General features: G+C 38.4%; 3 protein-coding genes across 5 annotated transcripts in view; 1 reads left to right on the top strand and 2 right to left on the bottom strand.

The window, feature by feature from the left end:
- Nucleotides 1-621, bottom strand: part of smpd3 (sphingomyelin phosphodiesterase 3) — a 52,308-nt gene extending 51,687 nt beyond the window's left edge. The window contains exon 1 of the mRNA XM_086073970.1: nt 391-621. The gene's annotated coding sequence lies outside the window, so the exon portion shown is untranslated. The remainder of the gene's footprint in view (nt 1-390) is intronic.
- Nucleotides 622-7,634: 7,013 nt separating this feature from the next.
- LOC147176317 (olfactomedin-like) lies at nt 7,635-13,387 on the bottom strand. Of its 2 annotated transcripts, none has more exons than XM_086074051.1 (5): nt 13,249-13,387; nt 12,412-12,573; nt 12,094-12,306; nt 10,384-10,516; nt 7,635-9,822 (listed from the first exon to the last, which is right to left on the bottom strand). In XM_086074051.1, the coding sequence occupies exons 1-5, from the start codon at nt 13,285-13,287 to the stop codon at nt 8,975-8,977; spliced, it is 1,395 nt and encodes a 464-aa protein (XP_085930177.1). In that variant the 5' UTR covers nt 13,288-13,387; the 3' UTR covers nt 7,635-8,974. The 2 variants fall into 2 exon arrangements, with proteins under 2 accessions (XP_085930177.1, XP_085930179.1); XM_086074053.1 differs by having other exon boundaries at nt 12,412-12,570; nt 13,249-13,359.
- Nucleotides 13,388-14,871: 1,484 nt separating this feature from the next.
- On the top strand, nt 14,872-18,034 carry olmf4l1 (olfactomedin 4-like 1). 2 transcript variants are annotated; one of them, XM_086074013.1, is made up of 7 exons: nt 14,872-15,023; nt 15,102-15,224; nt 15,312-15,530; nt 16,506-16,674; nt 16,857-17,084; nt 17,239-17,407; nt 17,526-18,034. In XM_086074013.1, the coding sequence occupies exons 1-7, from the start codon at nt 14,970-14,972 to the stop codon at nt 17,977-17,979; spliced, it is 1,416 nt and encodes a 471-aa protein (XP_085930139.1). In that variant the 5' UTR covers nt 14,872-14,969; the 3' UTR covers nt 17,980-18,034. The 2 variants fall into 2 exon arrangements, with proteins under 2 accessions (XP_085930139.1, XP_085930140.1); XM_086074014.1 differs by lacking the exon at nt 17,526-18,034 and having other exon boundaries at nt 16,857-16,986; nt 17,239-17,379.
- The last annotated feature ends 591 nt before the right edge of the window (nt 18,035-18,625 follow it).

Genomic DNA, 18,625 nt, shown 5'->3' with positions numbered 1-18,625 from the left:
CTCTGGGCTGTACCCACGCACGAGAGAGAAATGGGGGGGGGGGGCGTGAGAGAGAGAAAGAGGGAGCGAGAGAGAGAGCGAGAGAGCGAGAGAGCGAGAGAGCGAGAGAGCGAGAGAGAGAGAGAGAGAGAGAGAGAGAGAGAGAGAGAGAGAGAGAGAGAGAGAGAGATGGTTCATGCAAATATGAATCAAATATTGAAGCCCCGGCGGTTCCGCCGAGCTTTAGGCGCGGCTGGAGGTCCACTGACAAAAGACACGTCACAAAATGCTTTTCAACACACGGCTAGGAGGAAGCTGAGCTGACTGGGAAATAATCAACTGTTCATCACCAGCAACAATCAACTAGTTGTGCTCTATTAAAAAGAGCACGAGAAAGATAAAATGACTTACCGTATTGGGAATCTCTCCTCCATTTGCCGAAGGCAAAGGTGTGCACCGTGCGTGCGGTTGGCGGCTGTCCTCGTGCGCGCGCGTGTGGTAGTCTCCTCAATGAACGATCAATGAGCGTGTGCGAGCCCAACCTTGCAGAACCAGCAGCTGGGCAAAGACCGTGTGAGCTGCAAGACTGCGAGAAGGAGAAAGACGACGAGCGCGTTATCTGTTCAGCACCGCACGGCTTCGAACAGCTCCCAAATGACGTCACTGCCTGGCCATAACGCCACGCCTTCTCTCACATTGACCGTCCCAGAGAGAACTTGAACCATTAACAAAGAGACGCTAAAAAAAAGTAGGCTCATTGTAACAATAAAAATAAACACACTATATGTATAACAACAATCCTACCTCATATTATTCATATTAAATGGAAGTTTCAATAAGTTACTTTACCAATATGACGGTAATAAAGCCATATCCTTCACAATGATTTATTCAGGAGAATAAATACATTTTAACACAACAATCCAAGTTCTCAAGCAAACGTAATAGTTTGAGACTAACCGTCGCTGCATTTCTCAATTGCATAATATTAAATCTTAAATACACTTCTGCTTGCTATATATATTATTCAACAAACCAAACAAAAGAAACATTTTGAGTCGGTGTAGGTCTTTCACAGGAACAGACAATCAATAGCACAATCAAATTGCTCGTATTGTATTTATGATGGTGTTTGTGTGCCGATCCAAGATATTGCTGTTGGTTTAATATGTCTTTATACAGAATGACTACTATGCTCATGATATGCTCTAAAATGACAACTTCTTGATGATTTATAATGACAATAACCTCAGTGTATAAACAATTAATGTATTTTAAATAATCCTATTTATCGAAAATGACAGCTTTCTACATAATTAAACAATGAATAAGTCATGTTGAATTATGTAAAAAGTTGTCTGTTAGATCAACATGAACATTATGAACGTTGAACGTCAACATGCACTTCTGAGTAAATGTCAAAATTCCCACTCACAGGCAAGTGGTCGCAAATGTTTGCTAAATAATATTACCAGTCAGTGAGAAAAAGCTAAAACAATAATGAGAGCTTTAAAAATATATATTTTTTGCCTACTGCAAAGATCAACAACGGCTGTAATAAATTAAATTTAAAAATACCTCTCTGACAGCATCAGTCAAACTGAAAAGGCAAAATAACTGGTACAGATCCTGTATTAGATGATGTTATAGAATGTTTTTTTTTTTTAACTAATGTTTCCACAACTATGCAAGGGATCAATATGTAATTGGTTTTCCGAGACAAAGGAGAGAGAGAGAGAGAAAAGAAAGAAGCGGTTTGGTCCCTCACCTTGCCTGAGGGTTGTCTGGGTCAAGCGTGATGGTGATTGGCTGGAAGAAATTATATGGTTGACTTCCTTATAGTGAGGCATGTAGCGTCAATCTTGCCTTTAAATGTTGACGTTACTAAATACGATACACATAGTTTCTATGGTTCACTGTGTTACAATGTTTTCCTTTGGTCTGGTACCTCATACATGTGTAGGGATTGTATGGAACTTAATGAGGAGTTGCACTGTGTGATTAGTAATGTGTCAGATTATTACTATTACTGAATAGAGGCTCCTTGTGCTATTGCTGGGCTCATACTACAGTATGTGACCTGCACACACACACACACTCACACACACACACACACCCACGCCCACGCCCACCCACACCCACACCCACACACACACACACACACACACCCCACACACACACACACACACACACACACACACACACACACACACACACACACACACACACACACACACACACACACACACACACACACACACCCCCACACCCCCACACCCCCCCCCCACACACACACACGCACGCACGCACGCCCGCCCGCACGCACGCACGCACGCACGCACGCACGCACACACACACACACACACACACACACACACACACACACACACACACACACACACACACAGTACACTTGCACTGTACTAATTACTGGTCCTTGGTCTTCCGGGGAACATTTTTCCCAGTATTGGTCAACCACAAAGGCGTGTTCAGAAGGAAAACATGCTGTGTCTCTTATTTTCTCTCAACTGGTACTGAAAAAAAAGGTTGACTTGCCATTTTTATGTAGCGAACTGTGTGGCGTTTAACCACTACAGCTTCTTCGCCATCAAGGCGCTCTTTCTTTTTAATCTACCGCTCTGGAGTGGGGCAGGGATTAAAATATGCAAACTTTTGTCTCAGTCTGTCTATCACAAGGGTTCTTTTTTCCCTTTTATCTAAACACAAGGTAAACATAATTTGGGTCTGGAGAAGGACCATTTTTCTTTCCGTACATTTTAACTGGACAAATTGCTTGGCCAACAGTTGGTGGTGGAAGTACAGAAACACTTCAGGAAATTTCTTTTGGGATCAAATTGTGTGTGAATCCCCTTTGCCAGATGGACCCATCAAAACACAAGTGCATGCAATCTGTTTTCATAGGCTACAATTACATTTGAGCATTGATATACAATGTGAAGGTTCCACTTGGAAACACTTTTTTTTCAGGTTCCAAACAGCATTGTAGTGAAAACACCATGACAATGGTGTTCATTCATTTTATGTTAACTCCAGATTTGTTTAAGTACCTCATTCAGAAGAGCATTCACCAATGAATGTTGAGTTACAATTTACAGCATTGATGATATTTAGTTTTAAAGAAAATGTAAGTGTTTTAACAAAAAGAAAAATGTATATTTTTGAACATGAATGTCAAACTTCCCACTGTTAATATAAAAATACAGATGGAATGAATGTTCATTTTTTTTTCTAAAATAGAACTTTGCTTTTATAAATTACACGACTTTACACGGTCAGTGTCTAACATGCACACATCCATGCACACAACACATACACACGCACAAACAGTTATGTAACACTTATGTAAAGTTAGGTGAAATGCAATAGTATCTAGTTAACAATGATGAATGAATGTACCTTTAACATTTATTATATTCAACGTGTTCACAGTAATGCAGCTGTGAATTACACAAGTGAACAGTAAAACGATCCCATAGACTCTCGGAACTACCCCCCCCCCCCCCACACACACAGTTTTCACATCCACCCAGTCATTTTCAGCCGAGGGTGGACTGTTTCCAAGTTTTCCTCAGAATAACCTTTCTGCAGTAATTATAACTTTAAACTCCAAGGCGCCTTGTCATTACAAGGCCTCATTTAGGAATGAGATGACCCCACCCTACTTCTTTTCTGTCCGTTTCTGCTTTGCTTTGTTTCATTCATTTTCATCCTTTCCGATACCTTAACAGTTTTGTCACAAAGCACACGCCTCATAATTTAATAATTTGTTAGAGCATACTCTGTTTAAGCTTTAAATTCTAATCCAAATTCACATTCTCTCGGCAAGCTTCGTCCAGGTTGTACAGATCTGTCCAGTGGTCATGCGCTTTGCATACTTTATAATGTGGTGTGTTTTCCACTTTGCGCTACAGTAGTGGGCATCTAAGGAACAATAGTGGGCTTAGAGCTTTTGCCATTGTGGGGATCTAATGCTCAATGAGGTAGGCGCCTAATGTAAAAAAAAATGAAAATCTATGGTGAGCATTATGTAGCATTATAGGCTAGGTGGCTCACAAATCAGATTGTTTCTCTTCCTCATCCAAACAGGAAGTGCAATGAAACCAATGTTGTACATACAATTTGCAATGAAACAGGGTGTATTTTTGTAAAGATGAACGCTCAGTCAGCCTTTCTTAAACCGAGAGGTTGAGACCCAAAATGGTTTTGAGTCAATCGCTTTCATTATGTCATTTGATTGGTTCAGAGAAAATACTGTTGTCTGATGTTTCATGTTGGTGTCTGTCAGTAACTATACTCACTACCTTGCAACTATAATAACTGTACTATTCTCTAAGTTTTCACACTAGATTTGGCGTGTTTTATAGGTTAGGGTTAGGACTCTACACCAGCTAGGTCACTTTTTCTTCCACATCATACCTTTTTAATGTGTGGCCAAAGTGCCCTGCCTACAATTGTCTAACAGTGAAGCCAAGTATTTATGTTGATAATTCATCTCAGTAATGGAGGCATATGGACAGATTACATCTACAGGCTGCTAATACTATTGGAGGAGGGGTGATGGGAAGGTTGTCTTGAATGGATTAACATAACTCTGTCAACATGTATTTATTGTCATGTGCAGAAAGACATCCAATTATGGCCTACTATTTGTCAGTCTTATTTTGTCTGCATATTTCTTATTTTTTAGTTGCTATACAGTTGCTATGTCCCTTATAATGATAATGTTTGATAATTATATGTTTGCTACTCTTAATTGGTCTGGTCTAACGCAAATGCCCCTTATGATGCGAATGTTTTCAGTTGCAAATTGCAATGTTATTTGACAGTTTTATTTTGTAGTTTTACTATACAGTTGCTATGTCCCTTATGATGAGAATGTGTAATGATGATGTGTTAGCCATTCTTAGTTTGTCTAGTCTTTTGCAAATGTCCCTTATGACGAGAATGCTGTCAGTTGCTATGCAATTAGTCAGACTTATTTTGTCTGGTCTTTTTCTTTTTTTTGTTGCTATACAGTTGGCCCTTTGATAATAATGTTTAACGATGATGAGTTAGCCTCTCTTAGTTTGTCTAGTTTTATGCAAATGTCCCTTACGATGAGAATGTTGTCAGTTACTATGCTATTTGTCTAGGCACTCTTATTTTACTATATAGGCTTTTATTCTGTCATATAGAATCGTGCCTTCCCCTATCTGAAATTTACGAGTCACACTTTTGTCTGTATGTCGAGGTTCCCCAGCTAAGGTTTCACTCAGCACGTTGAGGTCTTCTTAACCCTACTTGTTTCTGTCTTTCATGTGTTCTGGAGTGTGTGCATGTGGTTACTTTGTACTTTTGAGTTCGGAATCCACTCCTCTCAAAGTTCTTAGTCAAGATTTGTCGATCACATTTTTTCTTCAAAGCCACCTGAATCCTGGGCTGCTTTCTGTTGTTACTTTGTATTTTTGTATATAAAGACACTATTTCCCGACTGCCGTGTCTTTTCTGTGTTTGTGTCCTAAATCCACACTTCACGTGACAGATTGCAATGATGGCAATTTTATAAACAATGAAAATAGTGGTGCAATGCACAGTACTTATACCCAAGACAAGGCTTCTATATAAAGGCATTATTATTATCATTATTATTATTATTTGTATTATTATATTATTTTCATTATTATCAAAAGCAGCCAACATGGGGCACAAGCCGGCGGTGCAAGCTGTAGGCCAGTCCCAAGGATTGGGGGTTGCGTCAGGAAGGTCATCCGGCTTAAAACTTTGCCAACCAATTATGAGCATTCATCCAAAGAATTCTAGACCTGATGGGTCGTAGCTTGGGTTAGCAATGATCGCCATCGGCGCCTTTAATCTGTAGGCAGGTGGAAATACAGCTACTTTGTGTCGAAGACTAAGGAGAGGGGAAAAGCGGGTTCATAGACAGAAAGACAGGAGGAAAGTCCAGAACATTGGCCTGTAAATGGAGACTTTGAATGTTGGGACAATTACAGGAAAAGCTAGGGAGTTGGTTAACACGATGATTAGAAGAACGATAAATAAATTGTGTTCCAGGAGATCAAGTGGGCAGGCAATAAGGTTAGAAGCTTGATAGCAGGGTTCAAATTGATTTTGCCATGATGTAGATGAGAAGAGATATTGAGGAGGGGGTTGTTTAAAGTTAGTTAAGAATGTCCTGGAGGTGAAAAGAGTGTCAGATTGTGTGATGAATCTGGCACTGTTTAATGAAATTTGTGGTTATACCCCACAGGTAGAATGTGAATTAGAAGAGAAAGAGAAATTCTGGAAGGAGCTAGATGATGCAGTCTGGACATCCCGGGCAGGGAAAGAATGTGGATTGGTGCAGATTGTAATGAACATGTTGGTTGAAGGAAAAGTAAAGTTAGAAAAAAATATGCTAAGCCATCAGAAAAATAAAATAAAATAGTTTTAGAAATTGTACAAGAATCGCTGTTGGGGTTTAAGCAATCAGAAAAAAATTGTAAATTGCCAATTATTGGTAGGCCCTATAAAATTTTCTAGATTATCATTGCCCATTGTAAATCGTTAGGGTACAGGGCCATCTGGCATACAGGGCACATGCCTGGTGGTCTTTTAGGGCCGATGCTGTGCTTTTTAATTATTATGTTCCTACTTTTTACCCCCAAAAACTGGCCCACCATTTACAGGGACCAGTCCGTTAATCAAGTTTGAATATAGATAGCAAACTGAAACATCATCAAAAAACATCTGTAGCAGAACTACATTTAGGCTGATGGGCCTTAGTGAAAATGCCAGGGCAGATTTTGTTGTGCCAGTCCAGCCCTGTTGGGAAAAACTGCAGCAAATTTGCAGATTACTTTTTAAAATAGTGTAAGAAGGCCTGAAGAAGGGCCAATACAACCCACTGGCCGATTAATTGGTTCTATGAAAATAAATGGAAACATGAATATTAGTGATATGAGAAAAATATGCATTTTCGGCATTCGGACGAAATAAAATTGGAGCCGAAATAGGATGTTGTAGTTACGCGAGCAAAAAAAACCCTGCTGCAAGCAAGCAAGCAAGCGTATGTATGAATTAAACGCCGGGGTGAGCGTTTCGCCTCAATGTTAATTCATAAACAGTAGCTGAAAGCTAGCGTCTTGAGGCTAACCCAGTTGATGCTATCCCAAATCAGCGGCGAGGAATAATGGCAATGGCACAAAGTGTTAGCGGAAAGCAGTATCGTGATCTCCGTATGGTGTGTGCGCCAGCGAGAGAAGAGGACGCGGAAGACAACACAAGGCAAGTGTGTGCGTGTAGCAGCTACGCGCTAGTTTACAGCGATCGAACTTCTTATTCTGCAACTGATGGGGAATCTGAGTGATATTAAACATCGTTTTTTTTTATTTTGATTTAAAAAAAATATATATATATTTGATTTGATTTATTTTTTAAATTATTTTTGGCGTTTAGGTTTTCGGTTTTTGGCCAAGCGTTTCTCATTTTCGGTTATCGGTGCATCCCCAATGAATATGTTTAAGCCTACTTAACAAGCTATTCTAAAAATCCCTACTGTATAGTGCTAATTGTGAGGCATGACACACAAGGCCAATGTTGGTTACACAGCGTAACAAGAAGCCCAATAAACGTAAATCAAGGTAGTTTTTCTTTGATCATTTTATGTGGAATCCAATTTACTCATGAACCAGGTTCACTTTGCATTGTTAAATCTTTTTTTTTTTCAACACTTGTCATACTTACAATTTTGGAACAGCTGTCTGAAAAACGAGATTAGAGGATTCAAATTCACAGTATCTCATTAGAGAACACCCTCGCCCATTTTCCATTCAAAGAAACATCAAATCAGCATAACCACACACATAGTAAAGAAGTAGCTCTTACGTTCTGTTATAAGCCATACGATTTCTGTTTTGGTTTCTGCAAATGTGCAGGGAGCAGCTCTGTCATTATGAGAGCAGAGCTTTGGGCGTATCTGAGTGGAACCCAGCCAGAAACTAAAATAAATAAATAATAATTAAAAAAAAACAGCTGTCGATGTTGGAGACGTCAAAGGTGGCTCACATTGCCCCCTAGTATACTTTTCCTTAAGACTGCTTGTTACAAGCAATGCATTTGCAATTTCGCACTGAGGACAACAGTAGGCTACATGGGGAAAGCTCAGTATTTCTGCTGTCTGAAGCCATAGACAACCATACCCACTTATTAATGAGCCTTGTGGCGCCCTCTGGTGGCAAAACCGTTGCCTAGCCTACCTCTTCCCCATAGAGTATGTTCAAGTTTTGGGTCGATGCCCTTAAGAGCGTTTATCCTAACGTTATTACCCCCAAATGAGCTCAAAATCAGCATCACAAATTTTCCTCTGCATATAATATTAAGTGGATTGATTTGTTTTAAACAGACTAACTCTGTGATGAAGGGCTTTAACCACACTGTCTTACGTTTATTCATTGTTTTATGTTTTTTTTTTTTTTTTTTAACGTTAAACAAAATTTGCCAAGTCTGAACATTAGTCACTGACAACTGTTCATATATTTGTGCCCCTTAAACAATGAAAAAATGACTTTCAAAACTAGTAAGAGAGCACATTAGAAAAAAAAGTTTATACTTGGATATCAACTTGCCAGAAATTTTCCACACTTCTTCTTTGAAAACCTGTTGTTTGCTCAAATGCAGCGCCGATTCATCAATGTTAAATTCTGGAGGAGATAATTTTACAGTAAAAGGTGTTCAAGACGGGCCTCATATACAATATTTCAAGGTTATGAATGGGGCACAATAATCACGTGGTACAAGAAATAACATTCAGATACTACTGTACTTATTTTTTCATTTGCATGTTTATATTTATGGCCTATAAATATCAACTGTAATTATGACTTTACTTCTACATTAGCGTAGGTTAGTGATGGACTACGGTACAGTCTGAGATTCACGTTACAACAGAGTACTCACTGACTCAGAGGACAACTGCATATATTGTTGTAGTACAATTTTAAAATAGTGTTGTTTGATAGGCGAGAAGATATCCATCGTTGAACATGTAGAGCTGCCTGTTGACTGGGTTGTAACTCAAACTTGCAACTCCCTTACTGATTTTCTCCATCGGCAGCGCAAGTGTATTGTCCTCTTTGCCTGTTGCCGTATCAAAGGCGTAGAACACCTCTTCATGGAAATCATCCAAAGCGCGAGTGGCATACAGCACACCACATTTCATGAACGCATTGGTTGCTGCCTTCTTGAACAGCCTGGTTTCCCACATCTGTGTGATATTGAGCGTTTCAGCTTCACTGTCCCATGACAGTTTGCTTATCACAAGATTACCATGGCTTCTTATGGTGGCATAGATGACCCATAGCCCCGTCTCATCGACTTCCACGTCCACATCACTGAAGGTCTGACAGTCAAAGTAACAATAAGGGAACTTTCTGTAATCCTTCCCAAGTCCGGGAAGTTCGACCCTTGCGACAGCCTTGTTGTTCAGATCATAGCGGCAGATATCTGCGGAGTCATAGCAGTGATAGTACAGAGCCTCTCCATACAGGACAGCACTGGGGCCTTCGACAGTATCGGCATGGGTGTGGGATGGAGCTATGGTCAAATCTTGGTGGTTTTCAGAGGCCATGAAGTCTTCGTATGATTGGTAGATTCTCAGGATATTGCCTGACATTTGTTTGTTGGGCAAAGGCTGAATCCATAAGACGTTTTTCAGGTTTTCGCTGTCCTTTTGCGCTTGTTGGCCCCATGAGCCAGCGATGATTGTTTTACCATATGGACTGAGTTTAGTGATGACCGGTGCACTGATGTAGGACATTAGACCATTGAGGCAAAAACTTTGCTGACCTGGAAACAATTAAGGAAATGAAAATCATATTGCAAACTCAAACTGTTTAACTTATTCACTGCCATTGACGGCTATAGACGTCAAAAATTCATTTGAACTATTTCTATTAGTTTTCCACTTTTTTCATTTTTGTTAATAAGAGTATGAAAACCTAAAAACATATATTGTACATTTAGAACAGATATAAAATTTGTGATTAATCGTGAGTTAATTATTGAAGTCATGTGATTAATTACAATTAAACATTTTATTCACCTGACATTATTTTAAAAAAAAGAAAAGATTATAAAAAATTAGGGGAGTCGGGCAATTAAAATGTTAATTGTAATTAATCGCATGACTTCACTAGTTAACTCACGATTAATCACAAATTTTATATCTATGTACAATAAAAAAATTCTAGGTTTTCACACTTGTTAACAAAAGTGGAAAACATTTTTTTACTAATAGAAATAGTTAAAATCAATATTTGACGTCTATAGCCGTCAATGGCAGTGAATGAGTTAAAATGAAACATCATGGGTATCCACATGAACACGAACTTCAAACTATGATAATACCTTTAAAATCTCTGGGGATTGACAAGCAAGACTCAACACTGTTTTTCAGGTAGCGGAGTTTCTCTTTCACACTCTTCATGTTGATTGAGTTCACCACTTGCATCTTGTCAACGTCTCTTCGCAGTTTGTAGACCTACAGTGAAACAAAGGTTCCATAATATTGTATACAGTATACGACTCACCACAGGTTTACAGGTGAACTTAAAAGGTAACGACTAATCATAGCTCACTTGTTTTCCGAGTTTGGTCATATGATGTTCCATGAGCTGTGATTGGTCATTACCTCAGCCCTGAGCAACTGTGATGCCATTTTCAATTGACAGTAAATTTGATATGAAATTCTTAGGTGTAATTTTGGATCATAAATAGAAATGGAAAGTGCATATAAATTATGTCAAATAAAAGATCGATTGCCATATTATATAAGGTGAAGGGTCTTTTGAACCAACATGCGCTGTGTATTTTGTATTAATCTTTGGTTGGTCCTTATATAACATATTGTTTGGAAATATGGGGGAATGCATATCCCACACATACAAGATCAATATTTATTCTACAAAAGAGCACTGTAAATGATAATAACAAAATCAAATAGTAGAGAACCATCAAATTGGTTATTTATTCATTTAAGAGCTTTGAAATTTGAGGACTTGGTAAATTATAAAATTGCACTTATAATGTATAAATTGTATTATAAACAGCTGAATATGTTTAAGAAAAAAGAATAAAGATACCACCTCCAAGGGAAGCAACATTTTGACAGAATAAAATCTATTCTAGGACCAAATTAAAAGATCAATGTATTTTTATAAGTGGTGTGAAAGTATGGAATCATCTTGATGATGACTTGAAAGGATGGCAGACAATTATAAATTTTAAACTTATAAAGTTATCTTACGGTTAAACACTGGGATAAACACAATTTGTCTGTCAGTAAGATCAACAGGAAGCCAGACTCTTGCTCCACCCCTCACTAAGATTTGCCTTATGATCAAAGGAGGTTTTGCCTGGATGACCGTTGGGTTGCGAATGGGGAGATGGTTGGGCGTGGTTGTAATTGACTGCAGCAGTGAAAACTAAAATCTAAATAATGTCTATGCTATGGAAAGCTACACTAAATAAATGAACCAAATGCTATGCTAATAAATTACTACGTAGCAACTGACTAATGAGGGAAAACAGCCAAATTGTGTTTAACCATAAATTGGCGCCAAACATACGGTTTTTGCCCATAATTCAAGCTTTTAACAAACATGCACTAAAATGTCAAAATAATGTCCAGGACATGTAACCAGAGTTGGTAGACAACAGTTTCAACAGTATATCAGAAAGAAAAAAATAGTTGATTTAGTGTTGAGTAACTCTTTAAATACCAATTCTAAATGAACCAGTATTATTTGAGTCATGTGTCAAACACCAGTTATGATTGTTATCATTTACTTCTTTGTTGGAGCAAGTTACTCAAATGTTGAACAGTTGGACATTCAAAAGTTTACAGAAGGTCAGTTTAAGTTCACCTGTTGGAGCATTTTAGCTTCATCATGAAATTTCATGCCAAATATCCCTAACTTTTTGTATCGTATATATTCTTGTGCTCCAGACGAAACTGATATAGACATTTTCTAACAACAGATTTACGATGTAAAAAAAAAGACGATTATATAATATTACCATTTGTGATTGGTTGCTACAGTATATGGTCTGTCATACCTCTTTTGATATTTTTGTTGTTTCAGGAATGTTCACTTGAAGGGACATTGTATTAATGTCAGTCTCCAGCTGGTTGAGCTCTTCACCAAGCAGACGCAGCGATAAGGCAGCATAAATGCCCCTATCATTTAGATAGCGGTAAGGCTCCAGCCGTGCTGTTATGTCATCAACCACTGCACGAAACTCAGGGAGACTCTGATTTGACAGATGCACCTAATAGAAACGAAACACTTCTTGGTAAAAGAGGTTTGCTGAAAACCAAATCCTAAGAACACGAACAGTTATCTGTGTGACAAATGAGAACTGCTTTTACTTTACCTGTTCTTGTAGCCGTGTAAGGGAATCTTCACAAGATTCTACTTGTTGCAGTGTGGCTTCGTACTTCTTAGCTGGGAACAACCACATGTTGGTGTTGACCTCGCATGCACATGAGCCATTTTTCATCTGACCGGACACATGTTGGACCTGGCAGTCACCCTGCTATCAAACATAAAGTAAGCAATGTTAGACAAAGGCCTTGCTTCTTAAAAAACAAAACTACAAATTGCATGAGAACGCTGACAAATACAAGTACTCGGACAAAGAAATGAGGACTATGACACTACATGGCTCAATATTAAAATGCTAAATTTCCCCTGGCACTGTGAGCCATTTTACATTACTGCATTGGTTAGGGTCTGCATTCATACAGTATCTTTCTGCTACAAGGTCCATACTATAAAATCACTTTAATGTACTGTTGTTATGATGGGTGTTCTGTATCTTCATGTACCTATACTATTTCATAACTAAAAAGTGTAGAGCGACAGAAAAACACACATAAAATTGATGTTCACGTCGGTCGTTGTGGTTAAACATGTGCTCCCACTCATGTTTAGGTAAACTACCTCCCAAAGACAGAAAACATACAATGATAGGTAAATGGAATACTTTTATCATTCTGAAAAATACATGGATTAGATTCACAATGTAATACGCATCAATTCTTGTCACATAAATCACAATATTTTAATAACAGCAACAACAATAACGATAAAAATATATTTGACCTTTTACGTTCACACATTTTTGGCACAAATAAAGCTTAAAAAGGCAGTACAATTAAGTGAGTGAAGATATTTTAGTTAGCATCAGCATGGAACAGATGATACTCACCGGCACCGCAGATGCCAGCAAAGACAGCAAGAACAGCATGTTGAAAACCGAAGAAATGACGAGTGAACTGACATGTAATGGAGCTGTTACTATGATCGTACTACGCTTCCTCCCACATCTCTTGTCTATGTTTAACAAACCTGCTAATAGTTTGCCAAACTCAATTTTTGTTCCAGCTGAGTCAGCACACAAGCAATGAGAAAAATTTACGAATTTCACAATTGTTGTGAAACAAGTAGCTTCCTTAATTTTCACATTTTGGGAAATGACAAATTTCCCACAGTGGGAGACAGCAAATAGATTTTTCTTCTCACGACATTCATTATATTTAATACAGGCGGTAAGTGAGGGTGACAGACCAAAGTTTGATCTAAATCATGTGCCGGTTGCCTCCGAAGATTTCAAACACTGTTTTAATTTGGGAAATGACGGCACGCTTAGGGTTTGATTCGCAACATGGAACAAATGGGCTTAGTTGTGAATTGTTATTTTAATGTCTCCGTTAATGTCTTGTTTTGCCTTTTTTTCCTTCGCTTGTCTTTGTTTTACATGGTCACAAAAAAAGTACTGTTTTTTTTTGTGCACATATGTCTTATTTGTGCTGTTTCCACAATTAAAAACAAAAACAAACCTGTTCACATTGTAAAAAAAAACAAAAAACTTTTAACAGTCATTGGCCTTTTCTCTTGAGTGTCCCCCGCCTCTCCATCTTGCTGTTGCCTTATTTTTGCACTGGCACTTATTTTTCCACGCAACTATCTCCTGCTTTAACATATATTCTTATGTTATTTTAAAGGAAGTAATCATACATCTTCAAAATAATGTATAGGCTAAAGCAAGAGACCAGTGGCCCAATTTTTGGTGGAAATACATCAAACAAAGTCCAGCACTAGCATTACCTGCTCATTAGTGACACAGTTTAAAATGTATTTTCGTCTGACAACAACTAGCAAATTTCTTATAGGGGAACAACTTCTGGCCACCTGAAGGTTTTGTCCACCGTGGTGAGAAGGTGATTGAACCCGCAGGAGGAGAAAGGCCGTGGATATGGGTGCGCAGCTGGCTCGTGGAGGCCACAGAGAAGCGTGGCGTTGGCGTAATCAGACAATATTTTCTCTCGATGCAGTCTGCGAGAATTATTCGGCTAGGCATGAATGCAAACTGGCCAAAATCACCACATTGTTGCCAACCACCCTTGGTCAGCCTTGGTCACCATTTGCAGGTCACCATTTGCAGGATGGAAGCTCATAGGATGTTGGATCATTTCATCCTTGGATTATTCTAAGAATTATTTGAAGTAGAAGTTTAGTCCATGAGAACCTGGGTTTAAGACTGCCGTTGAGAAGAAGAAATTGCAACTAATTGTTGGCCAGATGCTTGTCTGCTGAGTATTATAAATACATTTCAATGATCAGTAGTACGAGTCCTAATAATATTGTATTATCCTTTACTTTCCAAGTGAATGATGAAGCTGGTGGATAATGTTTTGGGAAACAATTTTTTAGTACAAAATGCAAACTTGGATTTCACCTGTTTTCTTCACATCCGTTTTCTCACATCGAAAGCAATCCTCGGTTTCTTGAACTGAAACCAGAAGGAGGAAGTGCTCATTTACAGGATAGGTTCCTGATGTAATACATCAACATTCAAAGATGCACACATGCAGAATCCACATGCAATGCTAATAAGTCAGTGGTGGTGTTCATTCTCTCAAAGGCATCATGAAGGTCTGCGCCATCTTTTTCCTGTGTTCTCTGTTCAACACTACACAACAGGTGAGATTTAACATTATGAACAGTACAATGGCAAGTTAAATTCTAAAATATGTTTGTAACTTGTCTCTGTTTTATCAGCTGAATCTAAAAGATCGTTGTGTATGTGAGCTGTCTTACAAAGAGAAGGCGTTTCCTCATGAGACCCTCAACTTGGTGAATGACAACGCTTTAAAATGCTCTCAAACTGCCACCCCACAGAAGGTAACTCGCCACAATTTCTTGATACTGAAGACTGTACTGTTTTATCATTAATTGCAAAATAAATAAGAATGTGCTTGTTCTTTGCAGGCTCGAGAACTTGAAAGTCTTCTGCTTGGTTTGAAGCTCCGTCTGCCCCAACTGCTAAATGATGTGTCAATACTGGAGAAGGAGAATGATGGCGAGCTATACGGAGTTGTCAGCCTCCAGGTGATAGAAAATGAACTCATTGAGATCAATAATATGGTTGACAGGCTCAACAGAACCAACCAGGGACACCAGAACTTAACTACTGACACTGGCCGACAAGTAAGTTGACATTTGTGTTTCAGTATAATCAGTTAAATTGATGTGTAAAGCATACAACAATCTACTCTGCCACAGTACTCAGAAGCTATTTGAAATTAGTGTCTACAAAAAAAATCAAAACAAGAACAAATGTTAAGCAAAGGTGCGTTTCTGTAAGAGGTGCCAATTTGTGGAATCATTTTGGTATTGACATGAAAAGTCACTTGCTGACTTAAAAAAATTATTTAAAAGCAAAGTTCAAGAAAATTATTTAAATCAGACTTGAGCTGGCAAAACAGCAGAAATTGTGTCATTTCTTTCAATGTATCACTATGAGTGTAATGAAAATTGTATACGTGAATATGAGGATGAATTATTATGGTGTATGCCTATGAATTACATGTACATATGCTACTGGCAAATGTACGTACATGTCAGAGTGCAGTTGTATACATGAACAGATTTATACATTTTCTTTCATTGAAATATATTAACCTATTATTGTATCTATTGAAATAAGTCAAAATATAAAGGGTAGGACTAGATACGTTTTTTAACTTCTTCCTACTCCCTTTTGAAGATGTAAACTATTTTCTTTCTTCCTATTCTTGTTTTTTCTTTTTTACTCTAACTTGTATTTTATACTTGTAATGTCTTTTATGGTTTTCTATTTTTATATGTTCACTAAACCAAACAAACAAACAAACAAACAAAGTCAGGTTTTTTTTACAACAATTAACAGTACTTTTATAATGATGTCAGTGATTAGCTTGGAATGCCTGACTTACAATAGCTGACTAACCTTTCTTGTTACTAATAAACAGCACATGGAATTTCAATATTCTCTAGCTGCTTTTTATTGTTCCATTCCTACAACCTGCTAAAAAAAAAAAAATGTATATATATATATGTTTTCTTATTTCACATGTCAATTGAATGTTTCTTCATCCTTGAGTTCAATGATGTCATAATTCTGTTGTTGTTGTTTTGTCTCAGGTGGTGCACCTTAGAGCAGAGTTGCAGGAGTTGGAGCAATATGACACCTTAAAGGTAGAAATGAGACGTAAAGACAACCAGCGACTAAAAAGAGCCCTTGACGAATGCAGGGAAAATAATGACCACAATCCACAGCCCACACATCATCCAGACAGTTTGCAGACTTCAGGCAAGATTCATCTTCAACTGTTTCGTGATAGCATAGCCACAAGAAAACATCAATCATTTATTTTCCTTGATTCCTATTAACTAGAGAAAAATAATAATTCAGAGATATGTTGTGTCGTACAAGGTTGATATTTGTAAATACATTTAATCACTGTAGCAACCTCCCTTTTTTTTGTACTGTAGGTGTCTGTCCCCATGGCAAGTTTGTGAACATTACTGGGCCAAGATTCTACTCAACAGGAGAATCTACTGTTAACCACAAGTATGGAGGCTGGGGCCGTGACCCGGAACCTGATTTGGGGAAAGAGAACTGGTATTGGCGGTTGATTCTGAACAGCAACAACATATATGCCAACCAAATCAGTTTCTACTCCAGCCTGAGTTCTCTGACCGTAGGAGTAAAGACACCAGGTTATACAGCGACTGACCATGGCACCACTCCATCACCTACAATTCCAAAGCACATCTTTTTTTAAATATCTATAAATCAGTTTTCTGTATATATATATATATATACTTGATTTTAGCCATATATATAAATTAAGCCACCTTTGTCTCATTGCAGGTAATTTCATCATCCATCCTTCCAATCCAACCACCAACACCATTCAGGGACCAAATGTTGTTCTATATGGCGGGGCCTTGTTCTACAATTGTTACAACAGTGACCAACTTTGTCGTTTCAACATAGAAACCAAAACCATTTCCACCGTGAAGTTACCCAAAGGCACCAGGTACATTTGGACATTTGTCATGTTATTTTATACACTATATTTGTAATGTACAATATGTTCAAGACAACCAACCCGTTAACTTAAAAAAGCATTAACAACAACAACTCTTTTTAAACAGGTATAACTCAAAAGGGAATTTTTGCCATCTAAGTGAATGCTACTTATACACTGACATGGACCTCGCAACAGATGAGTCAGGTGTGTGGCTCATCTACAGCACAGACCAACACTTTGGTAACCTGGTATTGTCCAAAGTGGACATCTTCTTTCCAGAAGATCCACCTTCGCTCAACCAAACTTGGCACACCTCTGTCCATAAGCAGACAGTCACCAATACTTTCATGGCCTGCGGTGTCCTCTACGCAACACGTTATGTAAATAAGGACATGGACGAGATTTTCTACTCATTCGACACCTCAACTGGGGTAGAGAGGTTCGATGTTGGCATCTTTATTAAAAAAATGTGTCCTAACATTTACTTCCTAAATTACAGCCCAGTGGACCAGATGTTGCATGTCTACTGTGATGCCTACATGGTCTCCTATAAAGTTTTGTTTCAAGAAATTGAGTAAATACTACACGCATAAGGCAAATAACCTGATAATAAAGTTACTTCTTTCCAGGGACGCCACAGCGCATCATCCTTTTTCATCTAAAAAAAACACACGCACACACATGCACACACACTTATTAGGTTGTCAAAATGAGCATGTTACTATCAAGTTAACTTAAAGATCCCTTAATGCCACACATTTTTTTGGGGCTTATTTCCGCTCACAAAGCAGCAGAGTGAGCAGACCCTACCACGTATGAATTATTCATCTAGAACTACACTGCACTGCACTACAACTTGTCTTAAGATGAGAGCAACATTGGAGTTGCCATTTGGGCAATAAATTCAGTTTCATGAAGACCACGATCCATCCCCTCCACTTTCGAAGGGTTTCTGCTTGACGGTGAGCGCCTGCGAGCACACGTTTTGCTGCCTTCATCATACACAGCGCGGTTTCCCCCCGCTGTGGTCGATATTCTCCCAGGCTATAGGAGGCAGTGAAGAGCGTCTACGGCATATGAACAACACTTCGTCCCATTAGAAGTAGAAAACAATTTTATTTATTTTTTCAATAAACAACAACTTCGGCAATTTGGGGTGAAAGGTCTACATACATTTAACAAAATAAATAAAAACAAAGAATCGGGAAGTAGAAAACACTGTTG

The sequence above is a fragment of the Leptonotus elevatus genome, chromosome 4 (genome assembly GCF_054856555.1).
Source record: "Leptonotus elevatus isolate MCC_2025b chromosome 4, RoL_Lele_1.0, whole genome shotgun sequence".
NCBI lineage: Eukaryota > Metazoa > Chordata > Actinopteri > Syngnathiformes > Syngnathidae > Leptonotus > Leptonotus elevatus.
Note: the sequence above shows the minus strand (reverse complement) of the source record. Positions and strands in the feature narration are given on the sequence as shown.